The sequence below is a fragment of the Aphanomyces invadans genome, assembly GCF_000520115.1.
Source record: "Aphanomyces invadans strain NJM9701 unplaced genomic scaffold supercont1.7, whole genome shotgun sequence".
In the NCBI taxonomy this organism is placed as follows: domain Eukaryota; phylum Oomycota; class Saprolegniomycetes; order Saprolegniales; family Verrucalvaceae; genus Aphanomyces; species Aphanomyces invadans.
Genome location: NW_008580152.1, coordinates 1,263,353 through 1,278,808, shown reverse-complemented (window position 1 = coordinate 1,278,808; position 15,456 = coordinate 1,263,353). Strand labels below are relative to the sequence as shown.

At 53.3% G+C, this 15,456-nt stretch overlaps 9 protein-coding genes across 14 annotated transcripts; 5 read left to right on the top strand and 4 right to left on the bottom strand.

Annotated features, from left to right (window-relative positions):
• Positions 1-118: 118 nt before the first annotated feature.
• H310_04558 (hypothetical protein) lies at positions 119-2,241 on the bottom strand. Of its 3 annotated transcripts, XM_008868953.1 has the most exons (5): positions 1,415-2,241; positions 1,075-1,361; positions 602-972; positions 382-550; positions 119-325 (listed from the first exon to the last, which is right to left on the bottom strand). In XM_008868953.1, exons 1-5 carry the CDS (start codon positions 2,223-2,225, stop codon positions 134-136), a joined length of 1,830 nt encoding a protein of 609 aa, XP_008867175.1. In that variant the 5' UTR covers positions 2,226-2,241; the 3' UTR covers positions 119-133. The 3 variants fall into 3 exon arrangements, with proteins under 3 accessions (XP_008867175.1, XP_008867174.1, XP_008867176.1); XM_008868952.1 differs by having other exon boundaries at positions 382-972; XM_008868954.1 differs by having other exon boundaries at positions 119-550.
• A 103-nt stretch (positions 2,242-2,344) lies between these two features.
• Positions 2,345-4,317, top strand: H310_04556 (hypothetical protein). 3 transcript variants are annotated; one of them, XM_008868950.1, is made up of 3 exons: positions 2,345-2,890; positions 2,941-3,092; positions 3,154-4,317. In XM_008868950.1, the coding sequence occupies exon 3, from the start codon at positions 3,522-3,524 to the stop codon at positions 4,197-4,199; it is 678 nt and encodes a 225-aa protein (XP_008867172.1). In that variant the 5' UTR covers positions 2,345-2,890; positions 2,941-3,092; positions 3,154-3,521; the 3' UTR covers positions 4,200-4,317. The 3 variants fall into 3 exon arrangements, with proteins under 3 accessions (XP_008867172.1, XP_008867170.1, XP_008867171.1); XM_008868948.1 differs by having other exon boundaries at positions 2,941-4,317; XM_008868949.1 differs by having other exon boundaries at positions 2,345-3,092.
• On the bottom strand, positions 2,673-3,287 carry H310_04557 (hypothetical protein; the record flags this gene model as incomplete). Its single annotated transcript, XM_008868951.1, has 1 exon — positions 2,673-3,287. One exon carries the CDS (start codon positions 3,285-3,287, stop codon positions 2,673-2,675), a length of 615 nt encoding a protein of 204 aa, XP_008867173.1.
• Positions 4,318-4,661: 344 nt separating the features above from the next.
• H310_04555 (hypothetical protein) lies at positions 4,662-6,925 on the top strand. Its single transcript, XM_008868947.1, has 10 exons — positions 4,662-5,127; positions 5,185-5,442; positions 5,487-5,680; positions 5,730-5,798; positions 5,857-5,949; positions 6,004-6,187; positions 6,243-6,350; positions 6,399-6,525; positions 6,568-6,631; positions 6,720-6,925. The coding sequence occupies exons 1-10, from the start codon at positions 4,675-4,677 to the stop codon at positions 6,814-6,816; spliced, it is 1,647 nt and encodes a 548-aa protein (XP_008867169.1). The 5' UTR covers positions 4,662-4,674; the 3' UTR covers positions 6,817-6,925.
• A 125-nt stretch (positions 6,926-7,050) lies between these two features.
• Positions 7,051-8,751, top strand: H310_04554 (hypothetical protein). The gene is made up of 3 exons (XM_008868946.1): positions 7,051-7,225; positions 7,296-7,479; positions 7,535-8,751. The coding sequence occupies exons 1-3, from the start codon at positions 7,078-7,080 to the stop codon at positions 7,824-7,826; spliced, it is 624 nt and encodes a 207-aa protein (XP_008867168.1). The 5' UTR covers positions 7,051-7,077; the 3' UTR covers positions 7,827-8,751.
• Positions 7,833-8,807, bottom strand: H310_04553 (hypothetical protein). Its single transcript, XM_008868945.1, has one exon. It carries the CDS (start codon positions 8,736-8,738, stop codon positions 7,887-7,889), a length of 852 nt encoding a protein of 283 aa, XP_008867167.1. The 5' UTR covers positions 8,739-8,807; the 3' UTR covers positions 7,833-7,886.
• Positions 8,808-8,809: 2 nt separating this feature from the next.
• H310_04552 (hypothetical protein) lies at positions 8,810-10,683 on the bottom strand. Its single transcript, XM_008868944.1, has 10 exons — positions 10,451-10,683; positions 10,333-10,399; positions 10,135-10,279; positions 9,959-10,082; positions 9,822-9,905; positions 9,727-9,778; positions 9,571-9,674; positions 9,447-9,517; positions 9,265-9,399; positions 8,810-9,206 (listed from the first exon to the last, which is right to left on the bottom strand). The coding sequence occupies exons 1-10, from the start codon at positions 10,640-10,642 to the stop codon at positions 8,954-8,956; spliced, it is 1,227 nt and encodes a 408-aa protein (XP_008867166.1). The 5' UTR covers positions 10,643-10,683; the 3' UTR covers positions 8,810-8,953.
• A 745-nt stretch (positions 10,684-11,428) lies between these two features.
• H310_04551 lies at positions 11,429-14,149 on the top strand. Of its 2 annotated transcripts, XM_008868943.1 has the most exons (11): positions 11,429-11,631; positions 11,684-11,828; positions 11,888-12,115; positions 12,177-12,332; positions 12,381-12,542; positions 12,591-12,675; positions 12,719-12,822; positions 12,871-12,967; positions 13,024-13,203; positions 13,246-13,397; positions 13,456-14,149. In XM_008868943.1, exons 1-11 carry the CDS (start codon positions 11,477-11,479, stop codon positions 14,119-14,121), a joined length of 2,130 nt encoding a protein of 709 aa, XP_008867165.1. In that variant the 5' UTR covers positions 11,429-11,476; the 3' UTR covers positions 14,122-14,149. The 2 variants fall into 2 exon arrangements, with proteins under 2 accessions (XP_008867165.1, XP_008867164.1); XM_008868942.1 differs by having other exon boundaries at positions 11,437-11,631; positions 13,024-13,397.
• Positions 14,150-14,353: 204 nt separating this feature from the next.
• Positions 14,354-15,300, top strand: H310_04550 (hypothetical protein). The gene is made up of 5 exons (XM_008868941.1): positions 14,354-14,471; positions 14,525-14,551; positions 14,599-14,657; positions 14,723-15,107; positions 15,157-15,300. The coding sequence occupies exons 1-5, from the start codon at positions 14,389-14,391 to the stop codon at positions 15,200-15,202; spliced, it is 600 nt and encodes a 199-aa protein (XP_008867163.1). The 5' UTR covers positions 14,354-14,388; the 3' UTR covers positions 15,203-15,300.
• Positions 15,301-15,456: the final 156 nt, after the last annotated feature.

Genomic DNA, 15,456 nt, shown 5'->3' with positions numbered 1-15,456 from the left:
GACTCAAGGGAACTTATCCGGATACACTCCACTATTATCTGGATAACGTAACGCTGCTAAAAACATGCACAATACCATCAGTACAACAGGGCTGGACATCACATGAAGAAAAACGAAACGAACGTAATGTCGGCTACATTATGTCAACGTTGACAATCCTGATATCCTCGAACGGCTTGTCGAATCGATCAACACGGACGCCTTCGATGGCCGCGACAGTGTCTTTGCCGTTCTCCACACGGCCAAACACCGTGTGCTTGTTGTCCAGCCAAGGAGTGGGCACTGTCGTGATGAAGAACTGCGACCCGTTCGTTCGTGGCCCGGCCTACAATGGCGCCATGAGTCTCTCTACACAATCGTACCATGCCATGCGAGACTAACGTTTGCCATGGACACAGTGAACGGTCGGTCGTGGCGGAGATTCCGGTGGAATTCATCTTCAAATTCCCCGCCCCAAATCGATTCCCCGCCGGTGCCGTCTCCCTGCGGGTCACCCGTCTGCACCATGAAGTTCTTGATGACACGGTGAAACAAGCAATTGTCATAGTATCTACCAGTCTCCATCGTTAGCATTCCACATAAAGCGGCAGCCATGACGTACCCATTCCGCGCATGCGTGCAAAAGTTCTCGACCGTACGGGGGCACTCGTTCGGATACAGCGTGAGGAAGATATCTCCCATCGTCGTGTGGATGACTGCGCGGGTGCCGAGGGCGGCGGTGGCCGTTTTGGTCGAAATCTGGGACTCATCAAGCGTTGGCTTCTCGTTGAATACGTCGCGGCCATGTTCGTCATCGGCGGAATCGACGGGCTCCCGAGTCGAAAAGCAGTAAAACCGCGCCTTCTTGAACGCAGCGGCAAACACCATGGGATCGATCCAAGCTTTGGCGTCATTCGCGTCGCTCATCACGAGCTTCTTTTCGACTTCGGTCGTCGCGTGTTTCTGGAACTGGGTGTTGATTGACGGGGTGCCCTGGACCACACCACAACGAACGATGAGGTCAAACTCTCTGATCCCCAAGGACCTGCACGGCGCCACCCACAAGGCGAATGCTCGTGCCACAAGCTTATCTACCTGGAACAAACAGAGCTGCGTGAATCGCTCGGTGTTTTCGACTTTGCCTAGAACTCGCGCGAGCTTGTTGGTCTCGATATGGAGGATTTTAATCCCGAGCAGCGTCGAGAAGAGCACGTAATGGCCACTCGCGTCGAAAATGCAGTTTGACGTGACTCCCACACTTTGCATTTCCTTTTCCACGGCCATGCGTCGGCCGAAATCGATCGCATCCAGCTGCAAACTTCCGTCCGCTTGGGCATCTTCAAACTGCACGAGCGACTCGTCGTACTTGCGGCGAAGTTTGCCTGGGGAGCATGGCAGTGAACAATCGAATCGACCATCACAGACGAACGCGTACCTGTGGCAAACCGAAACACACGCAGAAACGAGTCCGCCGCCGTCACGACAAAATCAATGCCGTTCGGGGATATGTCGATCGAAGTAGCGTGCGTGCGGTGCTTGAGCAGTTCGTACAAGTCTGTCGACATCTTCGACTTGAACTTGATGACACCTGCGCCAGGCATCGAGTAGTTGTCTGCCGCCCAGTAGTCCAACATGCCCTTGCTATCGCCGGAGATCACAACGTTCGCAATAGGATTGAAACCCAGCACCGTGACGGGGGCCGTGTGAAGGTTGTCAAGGACGTGCAAGAGAGCGGTGTCCTTGGCATGGTCGGCGTGGTAAACGCGCAGTACATGGGAATCCATCTCGGCGACGACGATCTTCGGTACAACATGACCTGTTTGAAAGATCCAGCAGCAGTGGCTCGGTGTGTACCCCAACGTGATCATGTTGACCATGTCAAATCCCAAGATATCGAAAAACTTTATCGTGCCGTCGAGAGATGTTGTTGCCAGCCGTAGACCGTCGTCCGACACTGCCAGACCCACAATCGCTTGTAAATGAGCTTTGTAGTGCTTGACAAACTCAATCCCGGTCCGCATTTTGCGCCAAAACTTGATATGGCCGTCGGCAGAGGCTGTGATGAGAAATTGCGTCGACTTGGAAAACGCAACATGCGTCACTGTGTCGCGATGCATGTAACTCTTCTCATACATTTCCGCACTCGGAAGTTGATCCAAGAGGGCTTTTTCCGCCACGACATCCACGACTTTGCGTCGCTTCACCGCTGGAAGCGGCATTGGCATCGGGCCATCATCATCGCTCATTTTGGCTATGCCCAACCAAACCGCAGAATTGGTTCCGCATACCCTGCCGGATAAAATATGAACATTTTGTCCAATCAAATCAAATTGTCTCATCCAATCATCATTTGGCAGTTCGTGAACTTTCATCCAGCGAAGGATGCAAGTGCAGCCGATCGGCTCCGTCAACCCATCGATTCGCTACACACGACTTGTGGACATCCCCCTCGGCCATGCAGCATGCAGCGAATCGGTTCTGCGTGGCAGACTGCAAGATCTCTCAACACCGTTTGAACAACTCAACGCATCCACATAAACTCCTTCCTCAAGGGCTGCTAAATCTTCATGCCACGGTGATAACATCAGGAAAATCAGCTGCGCCTTGCTCTTGTATATCCGCTGCGTTCTCCTTCGGGTTGCAGCTCTTGTCCTCGTCGTGTTGGTTTCCCGACACTGTGTGAGTAGCGGCTTTCAAACTGTATCGCCGGTACTCTCCTTTTCGTGGCTTGTCAATTCGTGCCACTTGTCTCCCTCCAAGGACTTCACCGACTCGTGGGACTTTGCAAACGGCGTTTTCTTCCACTCTTCTTCAAACTCTTCCTTCGTAAAGCCCTCCGAGCATTCAAAGCTGAATGTCCCCTCGTCGCGCTTGTTCGCCCTCTGCCACATCGTCACCATTTTCTTCCCAGGTAACCTGCGCTCGTGCACAACCTTCAAGCGGCCATTGGCGTCTTCGTAGCGGCGGCGAATGCTCAGCACGACGCATCCCGTGTCATCCATCGCGGACGAACTCGAGTACGAGTAGCTGAACGATGCGACTGTCTTCTTGTCAGTCGAGTCAGCCACCGACACGCCTTTGGCCGTGGATGATTCGAGCGCAACAGCAGGCAGGTCAGTGAAAAAATCATCTATCTCGTCACTGGCGGCTTCTGGGAGAATCTCCATGACGCAGTAGGTAGCCACGGGGAGGTCTATGTGGGGCGCTGTGGTTAGCTGCATTATGGACTGCTCGAAGCTTGTCATGGGGAACCAGGAGGACGGATGCACAACATCCCACATCGTGAGCGGGTGGTATGCGCCGAGCATGTATTTGAACGGTTGAAAGTGGAAGCATGCTTGGGAACAATCTTGCCAAAGATTGACTCGTTGCATGGGACACGGCATCGAGTGGTTGGAACTGTTAAAATCGCACGAATCACTTTGTAGCCGGTGGGACGCCAACGGCCGATTCCATTGCGCGCCCAGCACACGGCCGTCAACGGTGCGATCTCGAGCCACCGGTCGATCGCTCACTTTTGAAGTTGCTCCGACCTGGACAAGATGTTTCGATACTACCAGCCGATGACCACGTGGGATGTCGTCCGCCCGTCGTACTGGTATCCGATGGCAAGCCTGGAGCAGTCGTTGATGGATTTGGATGCGCTGGCCGACGACATGAGAATGTCCTGGCCACTCCGCTCGTCTCGACTCTTGGTCGTCCCCTCATCTACCGACGACGACGACTTTTTCAAGGATTTGCCGGTGGCGTCGCGCGAAACCCAAGCATCCAAGGAAGTGTCGAGCGGTGGTGGCGAGTCGACGAACGAACCGTCGCGTGCGTTTTCAAACTACTCGTACTCGAGCTCGTCCGTGGTGGACGATCAAGGCCGTCGTGTACAGAGCATTCGTCGCCGGTACGAGGACGCGAACGGATGCCTCAAGGCCATTCATGAACGCCACCTCCCTGGCAAGACGATGGTGACTACGTGGCGCAAGAAGGACAATGACGACAAAGGCAACGAGGAAACTACGTGCACGGAAGGCGTGACGAAGGAAGAGTTTGAGAAGGAGTGGAAGAAGACCCCATTTGCCAAGGCCCATGAGTCTGCTAAGCCCTTGGAAAGCGACAAGACCAAGTCGTTGGAGAGCGGCCACACGGGGAAGAGCGAAGGTGGCGAATCGTCCAAGGCGTCGACTGGAAGCGGGCATCAGCAGGCCAAAGAGCAAGTTACCGCGTAAATTTCATTGTGACTGTACAGGACGAAGCAAAGTTGCTCAGATTGTGTTGCGCGTGCATGGACCGAAGAGCTTTAGGAGACGGGGGATTTAAGCTCATTGCCTTTTACTTTATGTTCAACTTTATGTTCAACTGGGTGGTGTAGCTCATGCTGAGCTAATGCGATTTCGCCGACCTGAGTAAGTTGTGTCTATTCAAGTTGTTGCGAGCAAAGCCGTGTGTCACCATAGGCCAAGCGAAGTTGCTGCAAAAGCGTAGCCTTGCAACACATGCCTCGATTTGGTGACTAGCCATAGCGGCAAATTCGGTGCCTTCATATCTATAGACCCAGCAAGATCGCGTCATGCTGCATCTTCCCTTGGCAACTTCCCACAGCCGATGAAGATACGTCAGATACCATCATTCCCGCTAAACTTGATTTCAGTATGCCTCTGTGTACAGACCGCACACGCGATCTTGACATTTTCGCTTTGAAATATGAAGCCAATGACGACGCTGGTGGGGTTGTTGGCTGCGGCGGCCTGGATGATTGACGTGGTGGCCGCGAGCTACAAATGTCATTCCTACAATAGCAAAGATGCATGCTTGAAGTCTTTGGACGAGAAACCTTGCCTTTGGTGCAGCTCGGCTGCTGTCCCGAGCTCGTGTTACGAGGACGACGAGGCTGCTCAACTCCCTCCAGGGGTGTTCGAGTGCACAAAGGAAACCCTTGAAGCCCCACCAAACCATGGCTGTCACTTCTACAATACTGAAGCGTCGTGCGTACAGAACACAGAAGGCGACAAACCCTGCTTCTGGTGCAAATCGGCGGCGGTCCCGTCCCAATGCTACAATGAAACTGAGGCCGAACAATTGCCTCCCGCCGTATTTCAGTGCGACATGATGCAGAAGGCCCTTGTCTTTAAAGCTGACGTCGTGGATTTGGCTGCGGTACACACTCCTCCCTCTTCACGGCGTCGGTCATCTCACCTTGACGGAACACATTAGCTGGCAAGTCCAAATGTGCCTGTCATCCCAGTGGACAGCGAGTCATGGTGGCTAGACCCCGTGAACCACGGCTGCCACTTTTACAACGCAAAGGAGTCGTGCATCCACAACACGGAAGGCGGCAAGCCGTGCTACTGGTGCAAGTCAGCGGCAGTACCATCCACGTGCTACAACGAAACAGAAGCGAAGCAATTGCCCCCTGCGATATTTCAATGCGACAAAGAAGACAGCCATGCGATTAATTGGGCGCTCGTTGAGGTAGATAGGTGCATCATTCGTTTGTACTCACAAAGTTGTCTCAGATCCCGAGCCCCGATGCTTTCGCCGCACTCTTTTCGCACTGGGCGGCAACGTTCAATGTGGAATACCCCTCGGTGGAGGAGCGCCAGCGTCGTGCGGAGGTCTTTTACGACAACGCAAAGCTCGTCGCGCAGCATAACCAGCAGGTGCATGCCACGTATACGCTCGAGCTCAACAAGTTCGCCGACACAACATGGTACACACCCTGGACGCCCCACGCATCCTTTGGCTAATCATGTGGCAAGGGACGAATTCAAACAGCTCTATCTTGGCGCGTCGACTCCTCAAAATTGTTCGGCCGCGCACACTGCGCGGTACATTATCCAACGAGAAGGCTGGCATGATGGCTGACAATGAGGACTCCATTTTTAGTTTAGTCGCGAAGGATGTGCCTGAAGCGATCGACTGGCGCCGATGGGGCGCCGTTTCTCCCGTCAAGGACCAAGGAAAATGCGGCAGTTGCTGGTATCGTCGCTGTGCAACAAAAAACGTTAGCGTTGAAAATGCATCGTGTTGCAGGACGTTTTCGTCGACGGGATGCCTGGAAAGCCACAACTTGCTCACCCACGGCAAGAAGGTGCTGCTGTCGGAGCAAAATCTGATCGACTGCGCCCAAGCGTTTGACAACCACGGGTGCAGCGGTGGGTTACCGTCGCATGCGTTTGAGTACGTCAAGTACAACGGCGGTCTCGACACTGGCGCGGTATCCTGCCTACCTCTGTAAAAGTCGCGCGCTTCTCACCTCTCTTGGCTTGTAGTCGTACCCGTACCATGCCAAGGACGAAAAGTGCAGGTTTTCTCCAGCCTCTGTCGGCGTCAAGGTGCTCGACGTCGTCAACATTACATCCCGCGATGAAACCGAGCTGGTACGGGAGCCCTGTGACTCGATTCCTCGTTCATGTGAGCGGCTGTAGCGCATGGCCGTGGGGACGGTCGGTCCAGTGAGCATTGCGTTCCAAGTCGCGTCGGATTTTCGCTTTTACAAGGAGGGGGTGTACGACTCGACGGTGTGCCAATCTGGCGAAGAGGACGTGAACCATGGTAACAAATTTTGACGTTGGCAAGTCGTTGATCGAACTGTAGCGGTGCTGGCGGTGGGTTACAATGCCACCGAGGATGGACGCAAGTACTGGATCGTCAAGAACAGGTAATTGACTGATGAACTGTTCAACTTCCCACGTTCCTCGGCGTGTTTGCTTGGATGATTGGACGCTTGGACTGATGTGATGACGCAGCTGGTCAGCAAAGTGGGGCTTGCAAGGGTACTTTAACATCGCTCGGGACAAGAACATGTGCGGCTTAGCCGACTGCGCGTCGTACCCGCTGGTGTAAGAACCATCGTTCCATTCTCTCGACGACGTTGGCGTCGCACTGTCTGTCGCCGGTGTGACGTTGTGAATTGTTGCATTAAAAGAATACATGCATTCGTTTGAAGAGTCAATTTTGTTTGTCTTTTATTCAAACCGTACGGTGATTGGCGGACGTTTTGTCGGAAAATAGAGTGAAGGTATTGGAGTGACGGTCGAGGGTAGGGGTCGACATGACTGGTGCAAAGTAAGAATTCACGTTGAACAGTGTGCGTTCTCGAATCCCATGGCAACAGCAACTGCGACGACACCCGTCAAGTACCGCTTGGTCGAAGCCGAAGAAGTCGACGGTGGCAACGTGCAGCAACAACAGCAGCAAGTCAGCAACGACCCACAGGCCAGCTCGTTCAAGAAGAACAAGGCCTTCAACAACGGTACGTTGGCATCATGCCAAGGCGCCAAACGGCCACAACTTTATTGTTACGTGCGATTATTGTGGTATAGAGGCCAAGACGAATGGTGCTGGTCCCCGTCGTGGCGGTGGTGCCGGTGGACGCTGGAAGGGCAATGGCGGACGCGGCGGTGGCCGCGGGCGTAACTTCGATTCGACCCAAGGCTCGTACATAAATGGGGTGTTTATCCCGACCAACGACGTGACCGTCACGGCCGAGTATGCCAAGGCTCAAATGTACGTGACTGTGCCCATATTTATTTGACTGGATGCTAATAATGGCGATTTGCAGTGAATTCTTCTTGTCGCCGGACAATCTCGTCCGTGATACTTTCCTACGCCAGCACATGGACGTGGACGGGTATGTGCCAGTGGCCTTCGTGGGCAGCTTCCAATCGGTGTACTCGATGCACCAAGACTACCCATCGCTTCTGGCGGCCATGAAGACGTCGACTGTGTTGGAGTTCGACGAGAAGAACGAGAAGGTGCGACCTGCGGACTGGAAGAAGTGGCTCTGGCCCACGGCCGATGGCCAATACGGCGTGCCGCGGTACATCAAAGTGACCGACGATGCGTCGGCCTAATTGCCTCTTTACCATTTTCGATCTCTTTTTGTGTCAATTAAAAATATTATTTTGCATGTTCTACGATTGGTCATGGTGGCGTTGGCGGCGCGCACCAAACCGATTCCCGCGAGTTCGGCCGGCATTGAGTTGAGCCAACTGAGCGATCGCTTGGCTGTGCGTCCCATAGAAGGGAACCCCGTGAAGGGTCTCCTTTGTTTGCGCCACGTTGCGCTGAACTTTGTAAAACTCATACCATGATTCGTCCCCTGCCTCCTCTGGAACGGATACAACGACTTCCTGCAATACTGGAGAAGGCTTGGGGATGCCGTCGAAGATGGCCAAAGTTCTTTGGATACCAGCGTTGAGAAAGTCCAGCTGTCGAGCCACGACGGATTCGAACGCTGCCAACAGAATCTCCTCCGTCGACGTCTGGCCCTCCAAGTCGCTAATGGCTTGTGCAACTGCCTCCAGTGTAGACAAGCATCCATCCATTGGTTCTTTTCGAAGCGCGCCGTACAAACTTGTCGCTGTCGATTGCACAACGACGCGAGGCAGCGACTGTAGCACTGGATCATTGTGAACAATTTTCTTGGCCTCCTTCCATGTACCATCCACGACAACGAGCGTGAGGTTTGGACGCCAGTTGGCCGTGGAAAGCACCGTGGCAGTAGGTCCTGGGAACAACAGCAGCACCACCTCGTCAGAATCATGTGTCAACTTGGTAGATGTTGCCACTTCGAGCGTGAAGTTCTCGATGGAGTGTTGGAGGAGGGGCACGCTGGACAGAGCTTTGCGCTTGGCTTCGTTTGGATGCTGAATGCAGTGGACATTGAATCGAGTCTTGAGCTTCGGCAATGGAATAACGCCGCAGAAGCACACGCATGGAGGTCGGCCACAGACGTCGCAGGTTTGCCGCGCCTTCCCCATCATGGGATGCCGATTCGCTTTACCGCATCAACACATGATTGGCTGCTCTGCCATCAATTACATCGAATTCTGTTGCAAAAATACGTGAAAATTTATGGAAATAGTCGTCTTGGCGAGGGAGCCTGACCTGCGCCATCTTATCTTCTAGAGGCAGGACGATGTGAGGTCGCGTTTGGGTGGGTTCGCGGTAATCCAGTATTAGTCAGCTATCTTATTCACTACGCCGATTTGGTGGCTTTGGTGGCATCCTCCGTCGTGGTGGCGTCACCAGCAGCCTTGGACTCATCGATCGGCGTCGCCTCGACGGCTTTTTCAGCAGGTGCGGCGGGTTTGGGCTTCTTGAAGTACTCCATCAGCCAAAAGCCCTTCGTAGGCTTGATTTCGCTCACGATTTCGTGCACAATGTCCTTCACCGAGAGCAGGCCGACAATCTCTTCCTTCGAGTCAACCACAGGGAAATGATGGTAGTTTCTACACAATGTACCACGTCAAGCACACTACATTCAGGATTGGGGCTCGCGTCACCAACCTCGTCGCAGCCTCAAACACACATGTGTGCAACGAGGCATCGCTCTTCAACGTCCACACATTTCGCGTGCACACGTCCTTCGTCAGAACTTCGCTGGCGTCGAGTTGGGGGTGCAGCACTTTGGTCAAGTAGTCTCTGGAAAGGGTGCATTAACAATCTCATTCAGGCATCGTCCACCATACCGCTCGGTGAAGATGCCCTTGATCTTCTTTCCGTCGTCCATGACCAACACAGCGCCAAAGTGGCGCTTCGCCTATTCAAGACATTTCCAGTGATGGGATCTGAGGGATCAACTTCATCACGTACCATTTCAGCGACAGCTTCAGCAACTGACACGTTGTCCTCGACGCGAGTGTTCAAGATTAAGTTGATAGTTTCGTGCTTCTTGCGCAGCAAAGTTGAAGCATTCACTGCAGAGATAGCACCTCGTCAGTTGTAACGCTGTGCATGCTAATGTCGAACCTGTGGCAGGAATGTCCTTCTTTGATTCTTCCGTTCCGGCGTCTGCAGAGGTCTGGTACAAGTGAGACGAAAATGTTGTGGTTGGGATTTCGCACCGCAGAGGACTCGGTTGCAACTGCAGTGTTGCTCGGATCTGTTAGCTCTTGCTTCTTGTCTTCGGCATACGCCTTGATGATATCCTAGCAGAAAGTGGTCGTGATCCAAGAGAGGCGAGGGACGTCAGTAGGTATACTTTGATCGACAAGACACTGCGCATGGCTTCAATGGGCACAACGTCTTTCGTCCCTGGCTGCGATGGATCAGCGTGCACCACCGCCAGATGACGGATCTTCTCCTTGTTCATGGTAGCTAGAGCCCTTTTGGTTGATGCGCGTAAGATATCTCGCGCGGGCGTTTGTGACTACGTACGCCATGATAGTCGTCGAAGGGTCGATGCACAAGATGCGCTTGGACATGATGTCCTTCACGGTCATTTCCTGGCCTTCGGATGCCGTTTCTTTTCCCTTTACGAGAATGTCGCGCTCTGTTACAATCCCCACGACCCCTTGTCCTTCTACGGCGTACACACTGCTAGGTACTCACGTACCAAAAACATGAAATTGATACCTTGTGTGACAATGAGGGAGCCGACGTTGCGCTGGACCATGAGGTTCACGGCAGAATGGATGGGAGCCTACGGTTATATCTGGTAACGATCCTTTCTTTGGTTGCATGCACAACTTACGTCGTGGCGGATGGCTTGCCACTGCTCAAAGTGAGGATGGAGCTCGCCGTGCGCCGCACTGTCGAGGTTGCTAAAGACTTTCTCTCGCGCAGCCAAGACGTCACCGACTGTAACAGTCGAGACAGTCGGCGCACTGTACAGCCGCGCAGTTGCGGACCGCAGAAGAAGCACGGGAAATCGTCGGTGGAGCATGGTCGTGGCGGCGGATGATGTTACGGTTGCGCACGACAGAGACAAATCAAATTTGGGAGCTTGGTCTCCGGATATGCTTCAGTCGTTATCCGGATATTCATGGGTGCCCTCATCTCGACCAATGAACGGAGGAGGGTCGTCCGAGATGTCGACCTCTGTCGCTGGATCGCTCGAATCTCCATGGAATTGCGGTGGTTATTTGGGACCTTTCGTCGCTTGATCCATTGCTTGGATGGAGCGTAAAGTTCTGCATGTAGGTGAAAGAACATACGCATCTTACGGCCTCTTTAAATGTTAGCGGCCCACCGGCAACATATTATGCTATGGTGTGTGGGAATGGAATCCGTTTTGGTCAGTTTCGAGCCTCGCAATGTACGTGGTTTTTCTTTTTGAACAAGCTCTCCAAATGACTGAGTTGGGTGGGTAAAGTTCTACTCCATACTCGAGTAGGCCAGCATCTTTGGACGGTTTGTTTCGCTTTGCCTTCGTCTTCCTTCGTATGATTGGCATTAGCGGAGGCTCTCACGATCGATCCAACGAGAAAAGCTTGGAGTCAAATGATGAAGTTATCCGCTGGAAAAAAATAGTCGCCCAACCGGGTGCTTGATCCTTCGAGGTAATTTCCCCTATTTCGTACATCCGTTCAATATAGGCAGAAAAGCAATGGGTTATTTGTAAAAATTCGGGCATCTCGCTGTTAATGTTGTCAATACATAGATATTTCGTATCGTACACAATGTTTAAGGGATTTCCGGGGCACAAGGATTCTCTCTCGGCGCTGTTTCGTATACACGGGAGTTTGGGTTAGATCGGTCCATCACCTTTCGATTGAACATGGCGGCGTCCAAGGTGTCAAAGTACCCGCACTTGCTCACGCCGCTGGACTTAGGCTACACGACACTGAAGAACAGAGTCCTCATGGGCTCCATGCACACGGGGCTGGAAGAAGGCCACTCCCTGACAAAGCTTGCCGCATTCTTTACGGAACGGTAACTGTCGGCCACCCCACGTCCGACGGATTTGCTCACGTCGCGTGTGTAGTGCTCGCGGGGATGTAGGTTTGATAGTCACCGGTGGTGTCGCACCAAATCGGGCTGGTCGTGTGAGTCCCCTCGCTGGTAAGATGACGACTTCCAGCGAAATCAATCGCCACAAGGAAGTGACTCAAGCTGTGCACGACAACGGGGTACTCGCACATCTTTCTCACGATGTCGGAGTGTTCTGATGGTTCTGCTCTACCTGCAGGGAAAAATTGCCATGCAAATTCTGCACAGCGGGCGGTATGGATACCATCCGTTCACGGTCGCCCCGTCGCCCATCAAAGCTCCCATCGGGTGGTTCACTCCCAAGGAACTGTCCCATGGTGGCATCCAATCGACCATTAAGGACTACGTGCAATGCGCAGTAAACGCTCGCGAAGCAGGCTACGACGGCGTGGAAGTGATGGGGTCCGAGGGGTATTTGATTAACCAGGTGAGCACAGCCCTTTTCAAGTCAATTGCTATGATCAATCTCATGAGCGATTCTGCTGCAGTTCATCGTTAAGCACACCAACAAACGCACAGATGAGTGGGGTGGCGACTACAAGAACCGCATCAAGTTTCCCGTGGAAATTGTGCGTCAAATGCGACGTGCGGTCGGGCCCGACTTCATCATCATTTTTCGACTGTCCATGTTGGACCTTGTCCAGGTAATACTGTCTTGTATTCATTCTCACTTTGATCGCTCTTCTACTTAGGACGGCAGTTCGTGGGAAGAGATCGTCGAGCTGGCCAAGGAAATTGAAGCGGCTGGCGCGACCCTTCTGAACACGGGCATTGGGTGGCATGAGGCACGCGTACCAACAATTGCAACTAGCGTTCCTCGAGGTGGGTTCTCCTGGGTCACTGGCAAGCTCATGGTACGCTTCTCAACCTGCCAATATTCCCACCCACCCGCCTCACAATAGGGCGAAGTAAACATTCCATTGATCACGACGAACCGCATTAACACGCCGGAAGTTGCCGAAGACATTTTGTCCAAAAAACACGCTGGTGCGAATGATGGAAGGAAACAACGGCTTGACATGGGCCGTAGACATGGTGTCGATGGCGCGCCCGTTTCTGGCCGACCCAGAGTTTGTCAAGAAGGCCAAGGAAGGTCGCGCAGATGAAATCAATACGTGCATCGGGTGCAACCAGGTGCGTCCGTGATCTTGATCTTCATGACGACTGATGTGTATCTACTAGGCGTGTCTGGACCACACGTTCAAAGGCATCACGGCGTCGTGTTTGGTCAATCCGCGCGCGTGCTATGAAACCGATCTCAACTACCGTCCCACCCAACGTACTTGAGTGCACCCCCATCCCCACGATGGCCTCACTCGCCTGCATGCTGTGCAGACAAGCTCAAGTTGGCAGTAGTTGGTGCGGGGCCGGCTGGGCTTGCGTGTGCAAGCGTTGCGGCCATGCGCGGCCACGACGTCACTCTGTTCGACAAGCACGACGAAATCGGTGGTCAATTCAACCTGGCCAAGAAAATTCCTGGCAAAGAAGAATTCTACGAAACGCTGCGCTACTTTGGCACGAATCTCGCCGATTTGATGAATATAATGGTGATTGTAGCCAAGCAACTCGACAAGCATGAAGTCAAGGTCAAGCTGGGGCACACTGTCTCGGCGCAAGACTTGATTGACGCCAAGTTTGATCGAGTTGTGATGGCGACCGGGATCACCCCTCGCAAGCTCAAGATCGAAGGCGCCGACACGAGCCCCAAGGTATGGATCTTCACGTGAGATGCGTCGTGGAAGGTCGGACCAAATTTGGACGACGTAGGTCGTGAGCTACATTGACGTCCTAAACGGCACCGTGACTCTCGGAAAACGAGTGGCTGTGGTGGGAGCTGGGGGGATTGGATTCGACGTGGCCGAGTTTGCCACGCACACAGGCACGTCGCCAAGCTTGGACGTCGACTTGTACGCCAAGGAGTGGGGTATTGATCGGACGATGACAAGACGAGGTGGCCTCGCCCCGCGCCACGTGCACGAAACGGAGCGAAGAGTGTACTTGTTGCAACGAAAGTCGACCAAGCACGGAAAGGACCTGGGCAAGACGACCGGGTGGATTCATCGGCTGTCGTTGCAACACCGCAATGTCGAAATGATCGGCGGCATCACGTATGACAAAGTGGATGAGAAGGGTCTGTACATCACCAAGGGCAAGACAAAGGAGCAAATGCTACTTGAAGTGGACCACATCGTCGTGTGCGCCGGTCAGGTCCCGCTGCGCGAGCTCGAGCCTGCACTTCAGAGGAGCCACGTTCCGGTGTTCCGCATTGGCGGGTCGGACGAAGCCTCCGAATTGGATGCAAAGCGCGCCATCAACCAAGGTGCCCGCCTCGGCGCCAAGATTGAATCGGCATCGCCTGGAGATCCGCTTGGCCCTGTGCCCACCCTGTCCGAGAGAGCGACGACTTATATGATGCAATACTTTCAGAAATAACTCTTTTCAAAAAGTATCTGGATTTTTTTATGGGTACGTGTCAATGCGAAATATCGGTTGTTGTTCTGCACTGTGAGACATTCAATACTACATTGCAAAAATACATATACAATGTAATATGCGAAATATATATCGAGTTGATGAGGAGATATCAAAATATCAACTTATGTTGTTGTTTGTATTACGTTTCATGAGGCTTCGATTTTTCGATTCCGACAACTTCGGTTTTTGACTTCGACATCCTCGCCATCGACACCCACCACCACCATGTCGCCGCCGTTCCGCGGTCTCCTTGTCTCTCTGTGCTTCTTGTTTGCAATTCCTCTTCTCAATGCCCTTGTGATTGAACGGTATGCAGCGTTCAAGCTCTAGTCTTTGCGCTCACTTTATTGTTTGCTTGTAGCCCTTGCTGCCATGTCGAACGGCATGTGTACGTGTCGCGGTCGCTGGAACCGTTCACGATGGATTGTTGTGTAGTCCAGCCCGATTCGGCAATTTCTACCCGAAGGATGTCAACAAACTTGAACTCGTGGCAGGTATGTTCTCCATCTCATTCATGCTCGACATCTCCGTGTCGACGTCGTCTCTATCGTTTGTGTAGTTCGCCCATTCGATGCGTGCAGCCGCATCCGCAACGACATTGCAGGCAAAGTTGCTCTCATGGCGCGCGGCAATTGCAACTTTGCACACAAGGTGTTGCAGGCTCAGGTGGCCGGGGCCAAGGCAGTCGTAGTCATGGACAGCGAACATCGCGTGAACACGTCGTGGGTGGTTACCATGATTGGGGACGCCGGGAACGCGACGCAGGTCGTCATTCCTTCCGTGTTTGTGTCTCGAGCTATCGGTTTGCGGCTCCTGGACTTGATGGATGCGCTCAAGTTGGCAGACATGACCGTCCTTGTCACGTTGAACGCGACCGGCCAAGTCATCGTCAAACAAAAGTCGAGCGACATCACGACGCAAAACATCCTCATGGTCCTCGTGGGGTATGCGCTCGCGACACCAACTGCGTCCTGTTCTGATCGGTATTGGTAGGTTGTTCATGGTATTGGTGGCCCACTGGTTTCGCCTCGGCACATAACATCACGCGTTGTTCAGCCATCCTATTTAATCGGGAACTCTGGAATCTCCATCGCAGTCGTCTCGACGCAACGAATGCCACGCTTGTCCAAAATACAGTCGAACACATAGACCTTGGGTCGCCATAGAAATCGGCGCATCCTCCACTCCGTTGGGCCTGTGGTCCACGTCTCGACATATCGTGACCATCGCCAAACGTATGTGTGCATGGAGCCACAACGTGAACGGACCAGCATGTGCAAACCAAAGCAGTAC

Coding starts and splice junctions, on each gene's coding strand:
- H310_04558 (XM_008868952.1), bottom strand. CDS start 2,225: ATGAGCGATGATGATGGCCCGATGCCAATGCCGCTTCCAGCGGTGAAG. Junction 973..1,074: donor CGCAGCTCTGTTTGTTCCAG/GTAGATAAGCTT, acceptor GGTGTGGTCCAG/GGCACCCCGTCAATCAACAC. Junction 326..381: donor TCACTGTGTCCATGGCAAAC/GTTAGTCTCGCA, acceptor GCGCCATTGTAG/GCCGGGCCACGAACGAACGG.
- H310_04556 (XM_008868950.1), top strand. CDS start 3,522: ATGTTTCGATACTACCAGCCGATGACCACGTGGGATGTCGTCCGCCCG.
- H310_04555 (XM_008868947.1), top strand. CDS start 4,675: ATGAAGCCAATGACGACGCTGGTGGGGTTGTTGGCTGCGGCGGCCTGG. Junction 5,128..5,184: donor ACGTCGTGGATTTGGCTGCG/GTACACACTCCT, acceptor GGAACACATTAG/CTGGCAAGTCCAAATGTGCC. Junction 5,681..5,729: donor AAGTTCGCCGACACAACATG/GTACACACCCTG, acceptor TCATGTGGCAAG/GGACGAATTCAAACAGCTCT.
- H310_04554 (XM_008868946.1), top strand. CDS start 7,078: ATGGCAACAGCAACTGCGACGACACCCGTCAAGTACCGCTTGGTCGAA. Junction 7,226..7,295: donor GAACAAGGCCTTCAACAACG/GTACGTTGGCAT, acceptor ATTGTGGTATAG/AGGCCAAGACGAATGGTGCT. Junction 7,480..7,534: donor GAGTATGCCAAGGCTCAAAT/GTACGTGACTGT, acceptor GGCGATTTGCAG/TGAATTCTTCTTGTCGCCGG.
- H310_04553 (XM_008868945.1), bottom strand. CDS start 8,738: ATGATGGGGAAGGCGCGGCAAACCTGCGACGTCTGTGGCCGACCTCCA.
- H310_04552 (XM_008868944.1), bottom strand. CDS start 10,642: ATGCTCCACCGACGATTTCCCGTGCTTCTTCTGCGGTCCGCAACTGCG. Junction 9,906..9,958: donor GCAGTGTCTTGTCGATCAAA/GTATACCTACTG, acceptor ACTTTCTGCTAG/GATATCATCAAGGCGTATGC. Junction 9,675..9,726: donor GAAGGACATTCCTGCCACAG/GTTCGACATTAG, acceptor CTATCTCTGCAG/TGAATGCTTCAACTTTGCTG.
- H310_04551 (XM_008868942.1), top strand. CDS start 11,477: ATGGCGGCGTCCAAGGTGTCAAAGTACCCGCACTTGCTCACGCCGCTG. Junction 12,676..12,718: donor TTTGTCCAAAAAACACGCTG/GTGCGAATGATG, acceptor CATGGGCCGTAG/ACATGGTGTCGATGGCGCGC. Junction 12,968..13,023: donor CAACTACCGTCCCACCCAAC/GTACTTGAGTGC, acceptor CATGCTGTGCAG/ACAAGCTCAAGTTGGCAGTA.
- H310_04550 (XM_008868941.1), top strand. CDS start 14,389: ATGTCGCCGCCGTTCCGCGGTCTCCTTGTCTCTCTGTGCTTCTTGTTT. Junction 14,472..14,524: donor AATGCCCTTGTGATTGAACG/GTATGCAGCGTT, acceptor GTTTGCTTGTAG/CCCTTGCTGCCATGTCGAAC. Junction 14,552..14,598: donor TGCCATGTCGAACGGCATGT/GTACGTGTCGCG, acceptor ATTGTTGTGTAG/TCCAGCCCGATTCGGCAATT.